The sequence below is a fragment of the Muntiacus reevesi genome, chromosome 4, assembly GCF_963930625.1.
Source record: "Muntiacus reevesi chromosome 4, mMunRee1.1, whole genome shotgun sequence".
NCBI classification, from domain to species: Eukaryota; Metazoa; Chordata; class Mammalia; order Artiodactyla; family Cervidae; genus Muntiacus; species Muntiacus reevesi.
This window is the reverse complement of record NC_089252.1, coordinates 19,496,851-19,521,617: the sequence shown is the minus strand read 5'-3', so window position 1 is coordinate 19,521,617 and position 24,767 is coordinate 19,496,851. Positions and strand designations below refer to the sequence as shown.

The 24,767-nt window shown below is 42.8% G+C and overlaps 1 protein-coding gene across 1 annotated transcript in view; it reads right to left on the bottom strand.

Annotated features, from left to right (window-relative positions):
* Nucleotides 1-419: 419 nt before the first annotated feature.
* The window catches only part of TPGS2 (tubulin polyglutamylase complex subunit 2), a 58,096-nt gene continuing 33,748 nt past the window's right edge, over nt 420-24,767 (bottom strand). Inside the window, exons 3-7 of the mRNA XM_065935122.1 lie at nt 15,505-15,592; nt 13,417-13,545; nt 5,227-5,340; nt 3,591-3,751; nt 420-2,282 (exon numbers count right to left, since the gene is read on the bottom strand). Of these exons, the coding sequence (XP_065791194.1) occupies nt 2,052-2,282; nt 3,591-3,751; nt 5,227-5,340; nt 13,417-13,545; nt 15,505-15,592 (723 nt within the window). The 3' untranslated portion in view covers nt 420-2,051. The remainder of the gene's footprint in view (nt 2,283-3,590; nt 3,752-5,226; nt 5,341-13,416; nt 13,546-15,504; nt 15,593-24,767) is intronic.

Genomic DNA, 24,767 nt, shown 5'->3' with positions numbered 1-24,767 from the left:
AAACAGATTTCATTCAAAAACACAGAGAAGGTGATGGCATTCTAAGAACCGTGAGTGACTGTGGAACCCATACCTTTCCCTTCCTACTCATGTTACTTTCCTGTAATAGCCAGTCACTTACACTGAAATGAGGACACAGAAGAAAAGGAAAACCAAGGGCCGCTCGTAATTTCTCTTTCCTTCAGTCCTTCCTTACTCCCTGGTAAGTTGAGAGAGACTGTGTATGTATCAAAGAGTGAAATAATGGTTGAGCTAGTTTTGTGTGTTGTTTCCACTGTTTTGGTAAGAATGAGACATATATATACATACAACAGATATGAAATAATTGTGTGATTTTGCTTTCTGAATGTGAATTAAATGCTGTTATAGTGGCATTTAAAACTGCAATAGCCCAAAAAGTAGAAAAATGAATGATAAAATTGTAATAATTTAAAACTTTAATTTTTCTTGGAATAGCACTGAGTATCAAACAAAAAAATCTATAACAAGTTGTGAGAAGAAAGGGAAAACATTTTCGTGCTTTTCGTGGTACTGCCTACTGGATTTTTGGAGATACGGCCCCACACCCTAATTCTGCACCAGGCCCTGTGTATTAGGAGCCAGCCCTGCTCTTAACTGGTCTGCTCCTCCTGAGTCGGTCTCAAACCTCCCTGCAGTGGAAGCCGCTTCTGTCTGCAAGCCCTCTGGGGACTCCGGCTGATTGTCGCGGATTTGAAGGGCACCGTGGCTTTGGTGGCTCCCCTGCTGCTTCATTTGTGAAATTCAGAGTTGGACCAGGACTGAGGCAGAATAATTCAGGGGCTCCAAAAGCACTAGAGGAAGGATACCTGCCACATTGGCAGACAACACAAATTTTTAATCCCCTTCTAGCCTTGACTTGGGGAAGCAGCCAAATGCTGGGCTCTCTCATCTGGCACTGCTGGTTCTCCCTCTGATGAGTTCTGGAAGAAAAATACTGCGGAAGACTGACTATTATCCTTGACACCTGGGCTCCTCTCTGCCCTCTTCTCCCACTCCGTGAACTGCTGAGCAGTTGTGAGTAGGCAGAGCAGGTGGAAGCTCCTGACAACAGCGACTGATTCCATCCAAACTCTTCACGAAGAATCCTGGCAAAGCAATGCTTGGGAGGCCTTGTTTTCATGGTACAGTAGAATCACTTCTTAAAACAATGTTTGAAAGATAATTTTGGCAAATGTGCAAATATCACATCACAAAACTGGAAACAAGAAATTTTATAGAAAACTGATGAAGATGAAAAATTATAGAAAATTGAAAATGAGCAAAGCAAGATTTGCTTGTGGGGAAGGATATAAAAAACATAAAAATGTATCTTCAGGATTTTACGAGGAACATTATAACCCATCAAACTGTGAGAGTGTTTAATATTCTCTAACAAAAATGAACTGATCTGAGTAAGGGTAATGCAAAAATATTGTAATGTAGTGCTACCCAACAGAACTTTGTGCGATGATAGAAATGTTTCATCAAAATACAGAATCCATTAGCCATGTGAATATATTATACCCAATGTGGCTAATTAAACTAAGGAACTGAATTTTTAATACGGCTTAAATTTAGCGGCTTTAAAAGTGGCTACCAATTTGAACAGCATAGTTCTAATGCCTCCTAGGTCAAAACCAGTGGTTTCTTTGGGGAACCCCTGTAACTACTGCTGACAGGTGGGGGGCTGGGGTAGACAGAGAAGAAAGCTCTTAACAGATCTACTTTGTCACTTACAGAAAAGCTCACATTCCTCACAGCTCCCGGAGCAGGAGATGGCACAACCTGCTGTAATGGGTATGCAGGAAGGATTCTTGGGGAGACTTGAGTATGCCCTTCCAACTCCTGGCTCAGGCCAATGGGAGTAAAAGGCCTAGGATCCTGTCATTCAGATGGGGAGAGGAATCACGTCTCAGCCTTTTGGCTGAGATCAAGTGCAGACGGAGAGGGGAATGTGGTTCCACACACAGACTCTGAGGTTGGGCCATGCCCGGGGCATCTGTGCATGGACATCACCACTGTGGGGCAGGCGGGGAGGCAGAGGGGGATGCTCATTTCCGGACAGGGTTTCCAGACCCAGAGGAGGATTTAGAGGTGGAAGCAGGACCTGAGGGCCCTTTCTGGCCACCTGCAGGCTGAGCAGACCCTTTCTTTTTGGGGATTATGGTCTTGTTCTTGCTCTTGAACACTTTGCTAGGATCCAGCTTGTTCACAAAGGAGTCGGTCTCTTCAGTGAGGAGGTTTGTGTTGTAGGTGATGGGTTTATACATGTTGAACCATTGCTGAAAGGCAGAGTTGGGAGAGACAGTCACAATTCAAAAGAGACAAGCATGTGCTCATGTTCTTTAGAGGAGATAGAGGGGTAGAGAGCTGGGGAGATGAGGCAGAGAGTAAAAGTTTTCATGAAATACTGCCTCTAAAATCTATCAGCACTTCCTTTGGGTAAAAAGGAAGACACACATTGCTTTATGGGGTCTTATAAATGAACCTTTAAATAGAGCAGGATGAGGATGAAGAATCTGAGTAAATGTGCTTCCTTCTAATGTAGTGAGCCCTGAGCCTGGGATACTAGGTCCCCAAGATACAGGGTATAGTGTCCTTCTAACTGTTCTGCCCTCACACTGGTCTCTGCCCCTCGGGTGGATTGAGTAGCATCCTTCCCATGGGGAAAGAGCAGACCAAGACCAGAGCCGGCTCTGCTGAGGGAAGCCGCCTGCTCTCTTCCTGGGCAGCTGAAGGCAAAGGGCATCTACACTTATTGATGTTCATTGATAATAACCACCCGCTATGCTGCCTGGATGATGTCATTATCATGTGCCATTTGAGCAAGGTGAGGTCCCCTTGATGAATACATACAGGGAACTGAGTCCCTCATTTTTTGCCACCCGGGCAAAAGTTCTTCTTGACACACCTGGTGTTCTCAAACAAGGTAGTCTGTCAGCATTATCTGACATCTGTATGTTTAAAATGGTATCTAGATCTATAGTATAAATGAGGCACATCCATATTTTGAAATACCAAATATCAGTGCAAGAGACAGCTCTCTATATATGGATAGGGAATGAGTTCCAATGTGCAATTAAGTGAAAAGAAGGTGCAGAACAATGTGAACAGTGTCACACTTGTGACTTAGAAAAAAAGAACCCCAAACTGTATGCGTGAGTGCTTTCCATCCAGCAACATAGCTCAGTGAGGGCACAGGAGACACCAACAGCGGCTGCTGGTGGGGAAGTGGATGGACGAGGAGCCAGAGAATAAGAGACTGTTCTTTGTTCTTGTGTGCGTGTACTGCGTACCCAAAACCAGCCACAAACCTAAGCCCTGCCCCCTCCCTAATTCATTGGAAATTAAAACTCCCCAGATGAGTCTGAGGACTAGCCAGGGCTGGGAGCCACTTAACTAGATTAGGATAAAGTGCTGTTGTCCACCTGAATTGGAAGCACCTACTGTGTTTATTGAAAATGCAGGTTCCTGGGCTCTACCCAGATCTGCAGAATCAGATGAGGAAGTTGGGACTCTGCAACTCAGGCATTTCCTCAGAAGACTCTGATACGTTTTGCAGTTTGAGGTGACAGGGAGTCCTCCCTTACCTTGGCCTGGGGGCTGACGCCGTAGCTGGTGAAGGCGTACTGCCACTGCGGCAGGCCCAGGTGGGTGATGAGCAGGCGGTAATAGGCAGTGAAGGTGTCTGTGAGAAAATGCCAGTATAGCGCTCTGTCCAGGAACCAGATCTCAGTGTCCTGTGCTAGCCCTGAAACAGCAGACAGAAGACATAAAGGGACGGCTTACCACTTCTTCCTTTTATCTAGAAAGTCAACATCCACTCATGGTTAAAACCAATTTCAACAGTAAAGGGAATGTAAAAGTTCCCATTTTCCCTCCAACCTCCCAGCTCCGTTCTCCAATGGCCACTGTCAAGGCGTCTCTGGTATTCTTTTACAAGTCCTTGATCAGCCAACCGACCTGTCGCTGGGCCCTGGCCTTCCGTGCCCGCAGGCTGCCCAAGGAGCGCTGCTTTCCTGCGTGGACGCGACGCTTCCCTTCCCCCAGCAGCTACAGGCTGTGGGCTCGGCCTTCCCGATGGAGAGACACTGGAGCCCTGGCTTTCTCAGGTCTGAGAAGGCCCCCCTCCTGGGACTCTTGCCTGTGCGGTGGTGCGCTGTGCTGGTGGAGCTGCAGCGCTGCTCTGTCAGCTCCTGCCTCACACGCGCTTCTGCGCATCCCTCCTTACTGCTGTGGAGGTCTCTCCTAGCTCCTCTCCTCATCTCCCCTCCTCTCTGATGGCATCCATCCTCCAATAGCCTCCTCTTCCCGTTCTACTCGTGGTCACATTTTCACTTGAATCCTGCCGTATTTGTGCTAAATAACCTTGACTCCCCTCATACCTCCACAGAATGGCCAAACTCCTTCACCTGGCTTTCAGGACTCGGCACAAAGGGCTTCCGGCATCATCTCCCCTCATCCACAAGATGAACCCAGTGGCCAATGAACTAAAATTACCTGTCATTTTCCTCAAATCAGTTGTAGTGCCCCACGGCATGGCTTTTACCCATCTCTGCGTGGATGCCCTCTTTTGCCCCACCCTCACTACCCATATCTCATTCCGACCCATATTTCAAGATGCAGCTCAAAGGCTGCTTCACAAAGACTCCTCCAGCAGGAGATGGTCTCTGCTTCCCCCGGAGGTAAATCCTGGTGTGTCTTCTCACCCCTTGCAGGCAGAGAGGTACCTGAAGAGGGCTGGACCTTGTCCATCTCTGGGACTGAACTGCTGTCAGGGGTGGCCTATGTCCAGTGGCAGCCACTGCATAGGAGGTCAGAGCCTTTCCCTCTTAGACTGAGGTTTAGTAATTCAGGTTTTTATTGCTGTTAAACTGCCTCCATAAAGAAGTATAAGACAGTGCTTTTCCTGGACGCTTTTCTAACACATGAACCAGCTAGAGGAGTTATTAACAGAGTAACTATTTCTTTTACTTTTTATTCACTTATTATCCTAATCTTACTACTCTGCACTAACTTGCAAATGACAGTACCTTAAAAAGACTCCAGTAATGGACCTGGAGGGAGGATGCTCAGAGAGGACCTAAGGGGCTTTCTCTTGGCGTCTACCTGAGACCCTGCAGCATCTCAGGTCAGGGAGGAGCATGTCTTCTGTGTGATGGCTGGACAGCAAGGTCAGCCAAGGCCATTCCCAGACTACAGAACTGCGCCTGCCATGATTCTTACCTGGTTTCCCTCTTTTGTAGACAAGGCAAACCTTCCCATTCCCGTTGCAAGGATCCAACTCAAATATCACGCTGCGAGAATCAAAGTGAGGCTTCTCTGGCTGGTTCTCACTGGCTGCAAATCCAGAAGTTAATGGTAATGTTTAAACACACTCAGCTCAAACATACTTACTCATCCAGCTTTGCTAGGATGAAAAAAACAGAGGGGGAAAAAACCTTATCTCAAACATATTCTTAACTATCATTTTCAAATGTGGACCAGTGTATTGTCCACTCTAAATGCCCTGGGTCTTGTTCTTGGTCTAAGTCTTCTGTTAGGGCTCTGCTGTTACTGACAGACAGTGTCATGGAATCCAGTGGTAGGTGGCATGAGGACAACAAAGTGAACTTCCTGGGACGCGTGAAGTCAGAGGAACCGGAACAATTTCTTTTTCCCCAGATAACTGCTTTCCCTCATTTATAGTATTTTATGATCTTTTGATTAGAATCTTGTTTCTTATGTCTAAAATGTATATTTGCAGTTATGACCCTATTAAAGTATTTTGTGTCTATGCCTTTTGTCAATTATTGACTATACAACATTCGGCAAATTATGCAATGACTGAGTTCCTTACATTACTTATTTTTAAGAAGTGATAATGTGTACCTTAATATTGTTTTCGTGAGGACTGTCAGAAATTTTATGTAAAGCCCATACTCAATAAATATTATTTACTGTCATTAATTAATAACAGTATTAGTTAAGGACACGAGTCCTAGGGTGGCTCAGAAGATAAAGAATCTGCCTGTAATGCTGGAGACCCAGGTTTGATTCCTGGGTTGGGAAGATCCCCTGGAGGAGGAAATGGCAACCCACTCCAGTACTCTTGTCTGGAGAATCCCATGGACAGAGGACCTTGGTGGGCTACAGTCCACAGGGTCACAAAGAGTTGGACAAGACTGAGCGACTAAGCACACATAAGCATAATATAATTGTGTGTGTGTGCTCACTTGTGTCTGACTCTCTGTGACTCTCTGTGACCCCATGGACTACAGCCCACCAAGGTCCTCTGTCCATGGGATTCTCCAGACAAGAGTACTGGTGTGGGTTGACATTTCCTCCTCCAGGGGATCTTCCCAACCCAGAGGTCAAATCCTTGTCTTGTGCATTGGCAGGCAGATTCTTTACCACTGAGCCACCAGGGGAAACCCATATTATAATTATAACATTATAATTAATGCTAAGTCTGGCTCTGTTAGAAATACCTCCCTAGAAACCAAATTTCATGGAGTAACAGAAAGAAGATAAATTCTTAGAAATGCAAGCACCAGAAGCCTCTCCTGCTTCTTTCATTACAGCAATCATGCATAAAGATTAGTATTAGTGGCTGGGTGGAGAAGGTCTACAAACCTAGGAGAGAGTGGATAAACAGAGTATATAGTGTCTGTGATCTGCACATACACCTGTGTGTGTGGGCGCAGGCACTCAGTCATAGTTGACTGCTTGCAACCCCATGGGCTGTAGCCTGCCAGGCTCCTCTGTCTGTGGAATTTTCCAGACAAGAACACTGGAGTGGGTTGCCATTTCCTTCTCCAACCTATGTATATATAATTTTATATAAGTGCATTAGTATTTACATTTTTAACTAAAAAGGTTTTTCTTTTTTAAAACATGGCTTTCCTCATCTCATATGGTCCTAGACACACACATATAGTTATACATCTAAATTTTTTCAAGATTGTTTATTATATAAAAATTGGATACCATACAGGTTACCTAAATCTTACCTTCTATATAACAGTACCATGTGGAAAGCCCTCTAAGGTTTGTACTTCTAATGTGTTAATGGCTGCCTGACTGAAAGTGGGTGCCCCCTAATTTACCCCTGCCAGTCCTCTACTGATAGGCGTTCACCCAACATTATTCTGCTGCAAATGCTACAGTAATCATCTCTGTACACATCCTTTTGATCAAGTACTTCTGTCACATGGACAGACACCCACACAGTAGAACGGACATTGCTAGACTGCTTTTTGAAAAGGCCTTTGTTTTTGAAACTATTTGGAATGTCTGAAAGAGGTTTAGCATCCGAGGTAGACACTTTTTTCCTCTGAGTGTTTTATCTTTTTTTAACCAATTGAATTTGCTTAAAGAACACTTTTATTTTTCTATGTATATATTTTTCCCTCTGGGTCTAGCAGTATGAACATTCTCAACTTTAAAATTGGCATATACTTGATTTACAATGCTGTTAGTTTCAGCTGTACAGCACAGTGAATCAGTTAAATATTACCCTCTCTTCTTTAGATGCTTTTACCATATATGTCATTACGGAATACTGATTGTTTCCTGTGCTGTACAATAGGTCCTTATTAGTCATCTGTTTTATACATAGTAGTGTGTGTCAATCCAAGCTCCCAATTTATTCCTTCCACCCCCCAGTGTTTCATCTTGACTGAATTGTTTCCAATGAGAAATATGCCATTATCCTTATCTTTTGCCTTTGTATGGAACTGTCTCTTCCCATTAACAGCTTTTAAGATTTTCTCTTCATCCCTGATTTTGAGCAATCTGATTATGTTTCTTACTATTATTTCTTCATGTTTCTTATTCCTAGCTTGTTGAGCTTCTTAGATACGGTTTAAGTCTCCATGAAATTGAGTTTTGAGCGACCATTTCTTGAAATATTATTTGCTAGCCCAATTACAGGGACTCTTTGCAGGGACTCCAGTTAGACATATATTATACCATTTGCTGTCCCTCTGTTAACTGATGTTTTCATTAAAAGAATTTAATTTTTTTGTGTTATTTTGGGTTGTCTACTGTTATGTCTTTAAGTTCTCCAGTCTTTTCTTTAGCAACGTCTAAGTTATTGTTAGCCCCATCCAGTGTATTTTTCATCTCAGACACTCGTTTCATCTATAAAAGGTAAGCTTGGATTTCTTTTTTCATAACTGCTATGCCTGTATAAGTTTTTGAACATATTGAATATAGTGATGACTGTTTTAAAGTCTGTATCTGCTAATTCTAAATGGTGTCTCAAATCTGGATTGGTTTCAACTAATCAGTTTTTCTCTTCCTTACAGTTATTTTTTTCCTTCTTTTTTGCATGCCTGCTAATCTTTGGATGCCAGAAATTGTTACTTTTGCATTGTTGAGTGCTTTATATTTTTATATTTCTACAAATATCATTAAGCTTTGTTCTGTGATAGTTAAATTACGTGAAAACAGATTTTTTGGGTTGTAGTATTTGTCAGGCAGAACCCAAGACAGTATTTAACCTAGGGCTATTTTTGCCCCCATTCCTGAGGCGGGACCCTTCAGAGTACTCTACCTGGGTAAGCTGTGAGGTGTTTCAGCCCGGCTGGTACAAACAGGCGTTAGGCCTGGTCCTGTGTGAGCACCAGGTGCTGTTCCCGCTCATCACCTGGGGCGGTCTTGTCCCTGGGCAGTATCTTCACATGCGGGTGCTCATCAGTTCTCTGCTCAATACTGGAGGAGGGTCCTCGGCAGTTCTCTATGCAGCTCGTTCCTCCCCATTACTCAGTCCCGTGAGCTGTCTTCACCCAGTTGGGCTCTTAGTTCTCTCTTCTTAGTTAACAGGCACAACAGGCTCTGCTTGGTTTCATTCTCTATGCTGTCAACCGAAAACTTTCAGATAATAAGCTAGGGCCCACCTCATTTGTTTCCCATCATCAGAACTCATCATCCTTCCCTGCATGATGCTGTCTTGAAATCCATTGTTTTACTTTTTTTTTTTACATTTGTTTTTGTTTTTTGTTTCAGGTGGGAAGCTTGGTCTCTGCTATTTCATCTTGGATGAAACAAAAAGTTCAGACTATAGGCTCCTACCAAGTTTTAGCAGCCCTGACTGATGCTATCTGGGGTTTACCCTCAGGCAAAAAGTTACAAAAATAGGAAAATCATTCAGTGTGATTCCCTTCTGCCATTTGTAGATGCCACTCCAGTTTCTGCTCATATCTGGTTACTCTCTAGTCCTTTTAAGTAATTATCTTAAAAATTTCCTCAGAGTTTAGAGTATTATTTGCACAATACTATTGCACAAGATAGTATTATTTGCTATCTGTTTGAAAGATAGCATGCCTTATGACCAGAATCATAAGGTCAAATCTACAATGTCCCTGTTACTAGTTCTTTGTTGAATTTTTAGTTTTATCTTCATTTGCACATTAGCACATTGTCTTATAGCTTGTGCCTAATAATTTCATCCTTGGGAGTACCAGTGGATCTCCGCCTGTTACATTATTGGTGCTAGTTCTTGTTCAGGGTGTTGTGTTTATTCATGTGCCTGGTTCATATTCAGGAGGATTATTTTTGAAAAATTGTTTATAAAAACAATGGGGTCTAGGATAATGTTTTCTTCTTTTAGGGAAGAAGTTTGCTTTTATGTGAGTTTTATATTGAGATATAATTCATCTATCATACCATTTACTCATTTGAAGTGTACAATTCAATGGCTTTTAGTGTACGGACTGAGCTTTGCAACCATTGACAGTCACTTTTCCCAACATTTCTTTAGAGTGAATGTGTGTGTGTAAGTGAATGCCAGGCCCCCTAGGATATTCATACTGGAATCAAATTAGTGCAATTTGGAGATTTAACATTTTCTGGGATGCACGTGTGACTTACACCTGGACTTCAGTCCATGTGAAAAGTGGTTATTTCTGGTTCATTATTGTCTCCTAAGGTACAGCTCCCCACCGTGCTAACTGAAAGGATAGGGTAGCTTTTATGGGTGCTCTAGTTTGTAGGTCCTACACTCCGTTTTATTGTCCTAGTCTCATATATGGGTCCAATTCTCAGCCTTTCATAGCCTCATTGCTTCCTTTGAAAAGGATAGTGTATCCTAGGCAAGAGCAACATTGAGCCTCTCCCCTGGATTTCTGTCTTCTTCTGGATGTTAAGCTAGTGCTACCTCATCATCTTATTAGCTCTTCGGTGATTTTTGTGTGTTGCCTGACTTTTCAGTTGTCTTCAGCAAGAAGGCTGCTCTGAATTACCTACCTGCCTTCACCAGGAGGTCTCTTCATCAGCCTAAGTATGCCCCTGAAAATAATACATAGGTGAGCTTTGCTTTTTATATCAATCTGATAGTCTCTGCTTTTTAAAAGGGAAATTCAATTCCCGCACACTTAATGTAATGATCAATCTGTTTTATTTTATTCCTCTTAATGTTCTGTTGCCTGTTTTATAATGTTTCTTTTCCCTTTTTCTTACTTTTACTCATGTGATTCAAAACTACCTTTATTAGATTGGAGAGTCTAAAGTAATCTTTTATTCCTTTAGTGGTTATCTTCCTTTTTGTTATGCTTGCATGACTGGATTCATACGATTCTATCTTTATTTGAAAATAATAGGCCATTGTTTCTCTAACCAAGTGTGGTAAGCAGAATTCTAAGATGGCCCCCAAGAGTCCTACTCCTTGATAGACACACCTTGTATAACCTCCTCCCCTGAGAGTAGTCAGGTGTAACAAAGGAGTAATCATTCTCTTGATTAGGTGACATTATGAGACTACTGTAGCAGACAGCTGACTGACAAGCAAGGTACCATGTTGTGAATCATGTGGCAGTCTCGATGAGCTGAGAGTGACACCAGGCCAACAACCAACAAGAAAACAAGGACCAAGTCCCACAGCTGCAAGGAGCTGCGTAAGGTCAACCACCAGTGAGCCTGGAAGAGGCCCCTATCCTCAGGCGGCTTCACAGTACCAGCTGACACTTGATTTTAGCCTGTTAAGACTCTAAGCAGAGGACTCTACTAATCTGTAGCTGAACTTTTAACTCATGAAAACTGTTAGATAGGAAATGTGTAGTGTTTCAAGTCAGTAAATTTGTGGTAATCTGGTATACAGGAAAAGAAAACCGGGACACTAAAGACCCTCTGTTTCCCCCAAAGTATAACATGTCTTTCCTCCAGTAGGATGAGACCTTCCACTTTCTACTTCTTTTCCTCTTTGTCCTATACTTTATACTGTAAGGACTCTCTGGAACATTCTTTGTATTAATGCTACAAAGTACCACATACTGAAAGGCTTGAACAGAAATTTGTTGTCCCATGCCTCTGGAGGATGCAGATCCAGGTCAAGGTTGGTTTCTCTTGAGGGCTGTGGAGAAGAGTCTGTTCTGTGTCTCTCCCCTAGTTCCTGGTAGTTTGCTTGCAACTTTTATTTTTATGTTTATGCTTTCCTTGGTATGTAAAAGCAGAACTCCATCTCTGTCTTCATCTTTACATCTTTCTTATGTACCAATATTTCCCAATTTCCCAATTTCCCCTATTAAAAGGTTGCCAGTCATACTGGATTAGGGCTCCACCTGACTCCAGGATGACCTCACCCGAACTACTTAGATCTATTAATATAATGACCCTATTTCCAAATAAGGGCACAGTCTGAGGTAGTGAGGTTAGGACTTTAACATGAATATTTAACACAATTTAACCCATAAGGCTCTTATATCTTGCTTTTGTCCTATTTTTTAGGGTTAGCTGAGACAGTACATTTAAACATATTCCATGCACTACGTACACCTCTTTTCCAAGAGTTCTTATGTAAAAGTTGTATACAGTCCTGAATTTTGTTGTTCAGTTGCTCAGTTGTGTCCAACTCTTTGCGACCCCATGGACTTCCCTGTCCTTCACCATCACCCAGAGCTTGCTTAAACTCATGTCCATTAAGTCGATGATGCCATACAACCACCTCATCCTCTGTTGTTCCCTTCTCCTCCTGCCTTCAATCTTTCCCAACATCAGGTTCTTTTCTAATAAGGCAGTTATTATGAAACTTAGAGTTGTTGAACTGTATGATAAAGCATGAATCCAGAAGGTGCCAGAAGCCCAAGTGACTTTTAGCCCCATGAATACGTAGGACAATGTGGTCTCTACCCCAGCTCAAGTCCTATGCTGAGGTCCCATGAAATCATTTCTGTCATTTAGTCTACTGCTGCCTACCAGCCTCAAGGGCAGGGTACACCCATTCCCCTTATTTACCAGCATCTTTGCCTTTGAGGGAGTAGAGAGCCCCAATATACACACAAAGAAAATGTGACCTTTTCCCCACTCATGAGGATTCCATACATTTCTGAGTGCAGGTTCTTCTCAGGGCCCAAAACTTTCCAGTCTCAGCCCCTGGATTCCTCTTCTGATTATCCAGCTGCTTGTCCAGTTGAAGGAGAAAGACTATCATCAGTTCTATCAGAACTTTGATGCACTCCAAGGCATTAGTACTAGAGATGCTATAGTTATCTACTGAATATTCATTCTCCCTTTTAGAACTCCAGTTCTACTCCAATTCAATTTGAAGAGGCACTACTACACAGCTAAAAATACTTACCTCCTCAAATTCCCTTGCAGGGATGGGTAACCTTCTGACTCTATTCTGGCCAATGGCTATTGGGAGGGGCTTCTGAGAAAACTACCATTTTCCTGACAAAAAAGGAAATATTCTGCCAAGAGACAGTTATTTTGCCCTTTACTCTTCTTTTTCCTGCCTGGAACACAGACTTGAAGCTTGGAGGTAGAACTGACATTCTTCAACCATGAGAATGAAAACCAAACCCGAAGGCTGGTGTGCCAGGAATCCAGAGGAGACTTTATCATCGAGTTTCTCAAGCAACTACACCAGCCTAGTTCCAGATTCTTATTAAGAGAAAAATAAACTCCTCTTTAAACATTGTAATGGGGGTCTGTTATATGCAGCCAAACACAATTCTGACTGAAGAAGTCCTCACTTATACATAATTGATTATAGCTTTAGCAGTCATTTGAATTTAAGCCATTTCAATCAGAAGTGGCCAAGAGCCTGAAGGGAGACAGGAAGCTGCACTTAGATTGCCACGGTCCCTGAAACGTCTCAACACTGAAATGTGGGCTGAAGTTTAATCCATAGCATTCATTCACTTATCAGAATTCATTAACTGTCTACTATGCGGCAGGGACTGCAGTGGGTACTGGATACAAAACAAAGACCCCAACCCTGGCATTTTCTTGATGAAAATTTCCTTTTTTGACACAGGCTGTTTTTGTTTGTTTGTTTTTAACCTTACTCCATGGTTCAGAGAAGCCATGAGTGGGAAGGTTTTGACTTTAGGGGAACAAGTTACAATGCTACAATGTCTTTCTATTATTTTCAATATTATAAAATGGAAACAAGCAGGTTGATTTGTAACTCAAAGCAGAAGTTCCCCCAGTTACCTTCTTGTATATCGTCCTCCAGGTCTGCCAGAGTTGGTGCGTTAGGAAGTGAGTACATGGAAGACTGGTTGAGTTGAGTCAGTTTTGAGATGCTGTTAATTGCCATGCTGCCCAATGGAATGGTATGTTCTATGGGAATGTTAACAAAAAGAATTAAATGGAATAATAAGCTAGTTACCATGGTCAACAAAAGGGCATCTGCTTGACTAACTTAAGACCAGTTATTATTTGATCCCAGGGCTGAGGAATTGAATGGAAAGTGGAAAAAAGAGAATCAATGTACTACATGCTCTGAAGCATCAGACTTTCATCTTTTAAGCAAAAAAAAAAAAAAAAAAAAAAAACCCAGAAAAACAGCTGGGACCTTGAGTGAAGAGTCCCCACTGCATGTGTTAGGGTGGAGCACCAAAGGAAATTTTAAGAGGGGGTTCTCAAAAAGAACTGTGAATTTTAGGGTTGGAGCCTGTTTGAAGATCAAAGGACTGAAAAATATTTTTGCTCCCGCCATCCAGAATGAAGGATTATACTTTCCAAAGTAACAGTTTTAATTATATAACTGACCACTTCTACCCTTCTTGTCATAAGCTTTCACTGTGGAAACTAACTCCCCCTTTACTTGTCATTTTTTACTCAATGGAGCAAATTTTCTTGAAAGCCTTTTTGCTTAGTTCCAGTTTTCTGTGATTCATGTGCACAAAAAAGATGATCTATTTTTCTTATCTGTCATACAGAATCTTCATAATACAGGTGCTGGGCATGGGGTGGTGCACTAAGACTTGGACATATGACTGCTAAAATATTGGAATGACTGAAGCTGGTGTGTAGCCTGGAATGTCCAAGAAGAAGAGACCACTAAGGAAGGAGGTAAACATCAGAAGCTGCCAGTGCTAGGTTTTCTGTTAATGATTTTGGCCATCCAGTAAAAAACGGGTATGGCAATGGGGATGAGGATAAGAAAATAGGTTGGGAGGATTAAGTTAGAAAAAGTATTAATAATGAATAGGGACTTATAAAACCTTCATGAAATGTTTCTTTTCTGAAGTAGGCTTCTGAAAGGGTTAGCCTGTCTCTCTGATGTGGGCAAGGGAGGATCTGACAGTCACTCCAGCCTCTGGCCACTGTCTTTTGGTGACACAATGGTTTCTAGACCATCAGAGGTAATGATTCTAAGTTCACGTTAAATGCTTAGGAGTCAGTTATAAAGTGTGCCTCTAGTCAGCTGAGAGAGAAACAGGAAGGTTTGGAGAATCACCAAAAAAGTGAACTCAGGAGGTAGAGGCAGTGAAGGGTCAGTTCTGTAGATCTGCTGGGCTGCAGAAATTACTCATCCTAGTGGCAGCAAGAAGAGGTGCAGGGTGATTCCCAAGGACCAAAGCAGATCTGGGGATGTGGCTGGAGTCTGGAGATTATAAAGTCCTCTTAAGGACAGGGAAGTCTGTGTCAGGACTCAGCTGTGCCCCAGGGGCTAGATCGGGATTTCCCAGCCTGTGAAATGTTACTAGCGCTTTCACCTAAATGCGTAGCACTGACCTTCATGCCTGCATAATGCCTGAATCTCCTACATGTGCCAAGTTGCGAGTCCCCACATCCACAACAGAAGTGTCTATCCTGGATGTATTAAATACCAGGATGAAAACCTGTGAACTGAGGTGGCGGATAACTTAGACTGGGGAGATGTGAGGGAGAGGTCAGAGCCCTGAGATCTCCAGCCTGCTAGGAATGAAGGGAGGAGCCCCTCTTATGACCACCAGAGACTGTCATTGCAGCTCACCCTGAGAAGACAGCTCCAAAGTGGACTCCTCCAAGGTTTTAATTTCAAGGTAGCTCAATTTTCCCAACATCTCAGGCCAATAGGAAGCCTCTAACTTTAGCTTCTGGTTAGGTACTGGGCAGACCCTGGCACAGGGGCCACAGAGGTGGTGGGTGAGGCAATGATGGCACAGTTTACTGCTGGGAGATGATCACAGCGTCTGGATACCCCCATACACTGTTCACATTCAGACTCCTGAGTTGTAAAGGCCCCCAGAATCGTTTCCCCTAAGCTCTCAGCCAGGCAAGTGTTCCTTCACAGCAAGAAGGCTGACTCACCATCCAGCTTCACATTCCACGTCATGTGGAAGCCGTTGGTCATCAGGTAAAAGTTCTTCAGATCCTCAGGCAGCACACAGTTATTCTTCTAGAACCACAGAGCAGCTGAGTGTTAGGTCAGGGCTGAAGGAGGGTGTAGGGCTATGCCTCAAAGCACGTGGGAACTATTTCAGATCCCTAACACTGAGTAATTACCTCTAAAACTGGAGAATTCTGGGATGAGATGGCCACAAAGCAGGCTCCTCGAGTCATCTCATGTCACTGACACGCAATTTACAGCTATATACTGAACAATAATTCCCTTTGAGAGAAACCCAGAAACTAGCTGAGTGACTCCTGTTTACCAAATTGAAAGTCTGTGTGCCCAACACACAGTGAGGCCCATCAATACTAAAACATTAGAGAAAGATTACAGATTCATTAAGGAGATGGGTGGTTCATGGCCTAAGAATCCCAGTTTCTGAAAGCTTTCAGCAGCCCCTTTAAAAGCAAAAGGTGAGGGCTGGGCGTGGTGAGTTGTTGCAGACTTCTTGTTCAGATCCTTGGTTCCTGAGGTCAGGTCATGATCAGGTAATGATGTCCCTGTTAATCTCTACCAGATGAATGTTCTGTCCTGACCAGAAAGGGCAAAGTTGCAAGGCACAACTTTCACCCTCCAAGGTCCCAGTCCTGGCTAAGAGGAGGCAGGTCTCAGCTGGCAGCTCCTCAGGGCCAGGTTCCCGCCCAGCTGTCATCCCTGAGGAAGCCAGGCACCCAACCCAGCTGGCCCTCAGTCTCCTCAGGCTGCCCAAATGGGGAGACCAGGTCTCAGACCGTGCCAGACGGTCACTGCTAGTAGATAGCAGAAACAGCATGTGGGAAGAGGGTCACTGCTGCCTCAAGGCCGGGGCCAGGGCTAGGAGAGGGCCTTACCGAGGGCGCTGGAGCCCTGCAGGACGTAGCCCCTAGTCTGTTTCCTGGGCCCTTCAGCTCACCGCTGGCCCAAGGCTGGCTGAGCTGGAGGGCCTCTGGAAGGCGGCCTGAATCTGCCTCTTACCTCACTCTCCACCTGATGACCACCACACTACTGATCACTGACTGGATTACTTCCCCAGTGGTCCCTCACTGACAGTTACCAGTGGGCAGGGCCTACTGTGGTGCTGACCAATAGCTGAGCAGGACAACTAACGGTCTCTCACTGACAGTTGGTTGTGGGCGGGACCCACGGAGGCACCGAGCAATGGCTGAGCAGGGCCTGCGGCCCAGTAACAGGGTGCAGAGCAGTGAGGCCCAGCATGGCCACCTGCTAAGGGCCGTGCTCATCCTGCTGTTACATACCCACTGGGTGAACCCGAAGAAACTTATACTGAAATGGGTATGCGAGGCTGATCACAATCTCACCATAAAATCCACTCTTGGAAGGGTACCACACAACCAGGAGAGGAACTCACAACTCCCAGATTCTCCCTGAGCAAAGAGTTTGGACCCTGCATATGACACCTCAATTTTTAAGACTTCTACGTAAGAGATGGGCCTCCATAAATCTAGCTCTGAACGCCAGTCGGGCTTGGATCCAAGAGACCCACAAGGCCACAGTGAGCTAAGAAACAGTTTTCAATGGGCTCCTATGGACTTACTGTGACAGCAGGATAAGCACAGCTCTTAGCAGGCAGCCACTGCTGTCCCATTACTCCACACTGCAGGTAGACAGCAGGCATTGGTCAGACCTCATCGGTGCCTCAGTAGGCAACCCCACCCCAAGCAACCAACCGTCAATGAGTGACCGTTAGGGAAGTGATTCCAGTCACCTTTCTCACCTCTTGCTTTTAAAGGGGCTTGCTGAAAGTTTTCAGTAACTTTGGGGTCTTAAGGATTGAGCCATCCATCTCCTTGTATGAATCTGTAATAAACCGTTCTCTGTTCCAAACTTGAATATTTTAGTATGGATGGGCCTCACTCTGCATCGGGCACACACACTTGTGATTCAGTAACATTACTATGGATATACCTCCAGGGTCCAGTGCAGAGACAGTAGAACTAAAATGCCCAGTCTTTTCCTTAAAGAAGCCTATTTGCTTATCTTAAAAGCTTTGGCCTGAGGGGCAGGCTTCTAATTTGAGCACACATTAAGATGCCAACTGTAATCCTCTCCAGAGACCATAGAGGCCAGTGGGCACCATACCATCTTCATGTTCTCCTCTTGCCTCACGGATATCTCCTGGAAAGGAGCTTATACACATGCCTGGCACCCCAGGGGCTGCCCAGGGGACACACTTGACTGCCTGGCTCTGCTGGCCAACACAGCTTATGTTCCCAGGTCCCAAAGGGCTCTAATAAACAAGCTATCCCACCAGGGCACAGGGCAGAGGCAGCAGATTGAAATACCCAGTATTTCTGTGAAAAGAGGCCTGTTTGGAGATCTTAACTGCAGCCTGAGAATCAAGTTTATAATTTAACATCTATGAGCCAACTAAAACCCTCTCCAGAGACTGCAGAGGCCAGTGGGGGCCACCTTTGCACTCTCCCTCTGTCCTGCCCCAGGTCACCAGTGTTTCTAGGAAGGAGACTGGGCAAACCTCTGGTGCTCCAGCTTTTGTAGCTGCTGCTCAGAGGACACATCCCTTGATAACTGGCTGTGGTGAGCAGCAAGGCTTGTGTTCACGGGTGCAACAGGATGGTAGCAAACAAAGGAAAAACAGTTGTTAACGTGCTATCCACCTAGGGCTCAGTGCAGAGGCAGCAGACAGAAAGCCCTCTCTCAGTCCTCCCCTGAAAGAGGGCGTATGTGCATATTTTAAGCTACTGTTTGAGGTTCAGTTTCCAGTGAGCCTGCATCAAGGTGCTGAAATTCTCTTCTTTGGAACACTGACGGGTCATATTATAACCTCAACTACTGGGAGCCACTAAGAGCGAAGTAGGCTGGACATTCAGAAAGGTCTGATAGACAAGCAAGAACCAGGGCAGGATTAAAAAGGTTCATCTCTTACATAAGGTCATGCCACTTCTTCAAGGCTGGCTGTTGTAGCTAATGCATTGAAATCAACAGATTGTCAATAAAAATGAAGAAACAGAGAAATGTGTTCCCAGTGAAAGAATTAGATAAAACCCCAAGAAAAGACCTAATGAAATTAAGATAAGTAATTTAAAGATGCTCACAGAGATCAGGGGGACAATACATGAAGTGAGAATTTCAACAAAAAGAAAATACTAAGCAGAAATCACAGAGGTGAAGAATATAACAACTGAGCTGAAAAATTCAATAAAGGCATTCAACAGCAGACTAGATGAAGTGAAATAAAGGATCAGTGAACTAGAAGACCAGGTACTGCAATTCATCTAATCAGTTCAGCTTTAAACAAAAAACAAAGAGAAACAGTGAATAGAGTTGAAGAGATTATGGAACAACATAAAACTGATCAATACTATACACCTTTATAGGGATATCAGAAGAAGAGAGAATGGGGCAGAAAGTTTATTTGAAGAAATAGTGGCTGAAAATTTCCCTAAAGTGGGGAAGGAAACAGATCTAGGAATCCCAGAGAGTTCCAAAAAAGAAGAATCCAAAGAGACATTATAACTAAGTTGTCAAAACTTAATGGAGAACATCTTAAAAGCAGTAACAGAAAAACAATTTGTTATATACAAGGGAGCCTCCATAAAGCTGTCAGGAGATTTCTAGGCAGAAACTTAGGCAGGCCACAAGATGGTGGTGCAATATATTCAATGTGCTTGAAGTGAAAAGAAAACGTGCCAACCAGGAATATTCTACCTGGAAAAGTTGTCTTTCAGAATTTAAGGAGAAATAAAGTTTTCCATAAAAGCAAAAGCTGAGGGAGTTCATCACCACTGGACCTGCTCTACAGTGAACACCACCAGCTTTACAGCTTTACAAATGAATATTTGAATGCAGAGTTCCAAAGAACGGCAAGGAGAGATAAGAAAGCCTTCCTCATTGATCAGTGCAAACAAATAGAGGAAAATAATAGAATGGGAAAAACTAGAGATCTCTTCAAGATGATAAGAGATACCAAGGGAACATTTCATGCAAAGATGGGCTCAATAAAGGACAGAAGTGGTATGGGCCTAACAGAAGCAGAAGATATTAAGAAGAGGTGGCAAGAATACACAGAAGAACTGTACAAAGAAGAACTTCATGACCCAGATAAGCATGATGGTGTGATCACTCACCTAAAGCCAGACATTCTGGAATATGAAGTCAAGTGGGCCTTAGAAAGCATCGCTACGAACAAAGCTAGTGGAGGTGATGGAATTCCAGTTGAGCTATTTCAAATCCTAAAAGATGATGCCATGAAAGTGCTGCACTGAATATGTCAGCAAATTTGGAAAACTAAGCAGTGGCCACAGGACTGGAAAAGGTCAGTTTTCATTCCAATCTCAAAGAAAGGCAATGCCAAAGAATGTTCAAACAACCACACAATTGCACTCATCCTACACACTAGTAAAGTAATGCTCAAAATCTTCCAAGCCAGGCTTCAGCAATATGTGAACGATGAACTTCCAGAACTTTAGAAAAGGCAGAGGAACCAGAGATCAAATTGCCAATGTCTGCTGGATCATCGAAAAAGCAAGAGAGTTCCAGAAAAACATCTATTTCTGCTTTATTGACTATGCCAAAGCCTTCGACTGTGTGGATCACAATAAACTGTGGAAGATTCTGCAAGAGGTGGGAATACCAGACCACCTGATCTGCCTCTTGAGAAATCTGTATGCAGGTCAGGAAGCAACAGTTAGAACTGGACATGGAACAACAAGACTGGTTCCAAATCGGGAAAGGAGTATGTCAAGGCTGTATATTGTCACCCTGCTTATTTAACTTCTATGCAGAGTACATCATGAGAAACGCTGGGCTGGAAGAAGCACAAGCTGGAATCAAGATTGCCGGGAGAAATATCAATAACCTCAGATATGCAGATGACACCACTCTTATGGCAGAAAATGAAGAAGAACTAAAGAGCCTCTTGATGAAAGTGAAAGAGGAGAGTGAAAAAGTTGGCTTAAAACTCAACTTTCAGAAAACTAAGATCATGGCATCTGGTTCCATCACTTCATGGCAAATAGATGGGGAAAGAGTGGAAAAAGTGGCTAACTTTATTTTGTGGGGCTCAAAAATCACTGCAGATGGTGACTGCAGCCATGAAATTAAAAGATGCATACTCCTTGGAAGAAAAGTTATGACCAACCTAGACAGCATATTAAAAAGCAGAGACATGACTTTGCCAACAAAGGTCGGTCTAGGCAAGGCTATGGTTTTTCTAGTAGTCATGTATGGATGTGAGAATTGGACTATAAAGAAAGCTGAGTGCCAAAGAATTGATGCTTTTGAACTGTGGTGTTGGAGAAGACTCTTGAGAGTCCCTTGGACTGCAAGGAGATCCAACCAGTTCATCCTAAAGGATATCAGTCCTGAGTATTCGTTGGAAGGACTGATGTTGAAGCTGAAACTCCAATACTTTGGCCACCTGATGCGAAGACTTATTTGAAAAGACCCTGGTGCTAGGAAAGATTGAGGGCAGGAGGAGAAGGGGACAACATAGGATGACATGGTTGGATTGTATCACCGACTTGATGGACATTAGTTTTGATAAACTCCGGGAGTTGGTGATAGACAAGGAGGCCTGGTGTGCTGTGGTCCATGGGGTCACAAAGAGTTGGACACGACTGAGTGAGTGAACTGAATTTAACTGAACAACAAATATTAAAGGGACTTCTTTCAAGCGAAACAAAAGGGTGATAATTGGTAACAGGAAAAAATATGACAGTATAAATCTCACAGGCAAAAGTTAAAGTATAGTTAAATTCAGAATAATGTTGTCATGGCAGTGGGTTAATCACTTAGAGACAAAGCATGAAGATTCAAAGACAAAGAAGAAAACAACCACAGTAAAGGTACTAAAGGTGGTGCTTGTGGCAAAGAACCCACCTGCCAATGCAGGAGACATAAGAGATGTGGGTTCAATCCCTGGGTTGGGAAGATCCTCTAGAGGAGGAAATGGCAACCCATGCCAATATTTTTGCCTGCAGAATCCCCATGAACAGAGGAGCCTGGTGGGCTACAGTCCACAGGGTCAAAAAGAGTTGGACACGACTGAAGTGACTGAGCACGCACACACAGGACACTTAGAAGCACTAAAACACACTACAGTTTAGTGGTAAAAGTAACTATAACTACAATAATTTGTTAACAGATCCACAAGATGAAAAAATGTAAATTGTGACATCTTTTTAAATGTGTGGTGGGGAAAGTAAAATTGTAAAGCTTTAAAATGCATTCAAACAAGAGGTGATCAGTTTAGATTGCTATATTTAAATATAAGCCTCATGACGACCACAAAGCAAAAACCTATAGCAGACACAAAAAAGATAAAGTGAAAGGAGTCTAAGCACTCCATTACAGAAAATCATCAAATCACAAAGGAAGAAAGCAAGAGAAGAAAGGAACAAAATACAAAAGAATTATAAAATAGCTAGAAAACAATGAACAAAATAGCAGTAAGGCAGTATCTATCAACAATTATTTCAAATGTAAATGACATAAATTCTACAAACAAAAAACAAAGAGTGACTGAGTGAATAAGAAAGGAGATTCTACAGAGATTCACTTCAGATGTCACAAAACATAAACTAAAAGTGAAGGGATGGATGTAAATGGAAATCAAAGAAAGCCGGGATAGGTATACAAGACAAGAGTCCTACAAGAGACAAAGAAGGGCAGTACAAAGGGGTCAATCCAACAACAGGATAGAACATTTATAAATATTTATGCCTCCAAGACAGATAGAGCAAATATTAACAGACCTAAAGGGGAAACAGCAACACAACGGAACAATGGATGTAAAGACATGTTAGACTAGATGGACATAACATTTACAGAATACTCTATTGAAAATCGGCAGAATCTAGATTCTCTCAAGTGTACATGGAATAGTTATAACAGATCACAGGTTTGACCACAAAACTATTAACAAAATTAAGACTGACATCATATTGAGTATCTTTTCTGTCCACAGGGTATGAAACTAGACTCAGTTATAGGAAGGAAAAAGGAAAATTCACAAAAATGAAGAATTTAAAAAACATGTCACTGAATAACCAATGGTCAAGGAAGAAATCAAAAGGGAAATTTTTAAAAAATATCCTGAGACAAATAAAAGTGGAAATACAATATACTAGAGCTTACGGGATACTGCAAAAGCAGTGCTAGAAGGGAATTCATAACAGCAAGTGCCTGTATCAGGAAATAGGAAAGTTCTCAAGCAAACAGTGCAACTTCACCCTTCAAGGAACCAGAGAAAAAGGGATAAACTGAGACCAAAACTAGTACAAGTCGCCAGTACTGAGCGACTGTCACTTTCTCTTTTACTTTCACTGGTAGCCCAGTGGTTAAAAATCCACCTTTCAAAGCTGGGGACGTGGGTTCAATCCTTGGTTGGGGAACTAAGATCTCACATATGAAATCTTAGCCACTCAGTCGTGTCCAACTCTTTATGACCCCATTGTGTGTAGCCTGCCAGGCTCCTCTGTCCATGGAATCCTCCAGGCAAGAATACTGGAGTGAGTAGCCATTCCTTTCTCCGGGGGATCTTCCCAATCCAGGGATCAAACCTGGGTCTCCTGCACTGACAGGCAGATTCTGTACTATCTGAGCCACCGGGGAAGCCCAGGATCCCACAGGCCATGGGGCAATAGCCTGTGCACTGCGATGGCAGAGCCCATGGGCCTCACCTAGAGAGCCCATGCCCGGCAGCTACAGAGCCCATGGGCGCGCTGAAAGATCCCACACGCCTCAGCTAAGACCTGATGCAGCCAGAACACAAACAAACACTAAAAACAGCATATGATCATCTCAACAGAGGTCAAAAAAGCATTTCACAAAATTAAACATCCAGTCATGATTAAAAAAAAACAAAAAGCCTCTCAACATGAGGTAGAGAGGAAACATAAGTTAGCCTACAGGAAACATCTTATTGATGGGTTAAAAGCTGAAAGTTGTTCCACTAAGATCAGGAAGACAAGGATGGCCATTCTTGCTAAGTTTATTCAACACAATATTGCAAATCCTAAGCATAAAAATTAGGCAATAAAAAGAAACAAAAGGCATCCAAATCAGAAAAGAAGTAACATTATCACTACTAGCAGATGACATGGTATTACATAGAGAAAATCCTAAAAACTCCCCCCCAAAAACTTTTAGAACAACAAATGAATTAAGTAAAGCTGCAGGGTACCAAATCAATATAAAAATTTTGTTGCTTTTCTACCAAGAATAACCATCTATCAGAAAGAGAAATTAATAAAACAATCTTTTTGACAATTGCATCAAAAAGAATGAAATACTTAGGGATAAGTTTCACCAAGGAGCTGAAAGACCTGCACACTTAAAACCTACAGGAACCTGGTGTCACAGAGACACTACAATTCTGATATTGCTATAACAAAGCAATCACTTCTGTAAATTTCAGAACCATGCTCATAACTTATTCCCTGAAACAAATTATTGGATCAGTGAGAACTGATTAAAGTAAAAAAAATATACTTCCAGAGATTTAATGCAATGAATTTAACAGTTCTGAAAGTTCTTAAAAAGAAGCACAATAGAATATAAACAAATATTTCATATGGATAGCAAATCATCCAAAAAAGCTGTGATTCCTTTCAGGAGGTACTACGAGCACCCATTACATTCTAAGTAACTCACACCTCTGCATGCATCTGGCCAGTCTTTTCTAGCCAAAATCAAACTACTGAACACAGAAGGATGAGTTCTCCAATTACTTTTCTTTCTTCTTGTCATGTTTATACAGGCAGAGGGGCAATTTCCAAACTTTCTGCTTACTGGACCCTTTTGAGATGTGATACTGAACACTGCTTGTATCAGGTTTGTTTAGGTCACACTGTCAGTCAATTCCAGGTACCCAATGTGTGAAGAAGTTGAGTGTAACAGGACGATCTGAATTTATTTCCCAATTCTGCAACAAGCTGAGTGACCTTGACTGTCAAACTCTGAGAATCCAGGTTTAAGAATAATCTCTAAGATTGAGTCTATAAAAGACTGGAGGTGGGAGAAGTTAGGAATCTGGCAGGAAGAGAGAAGACTAGGTAATTAGGGTAATTACTATGGTTTCAGGGTATAGTATCTTGAAGATATGTGAGAGGCAAGCTTCAAGCTTGCAGGTAATTTTAAGCAATGTTTTTAAATTATTAAGAACACAATAGCTTCCCTGGTGGCTCAGTGGTAAAGAATATGCCTGTCAATGCAGGAGACG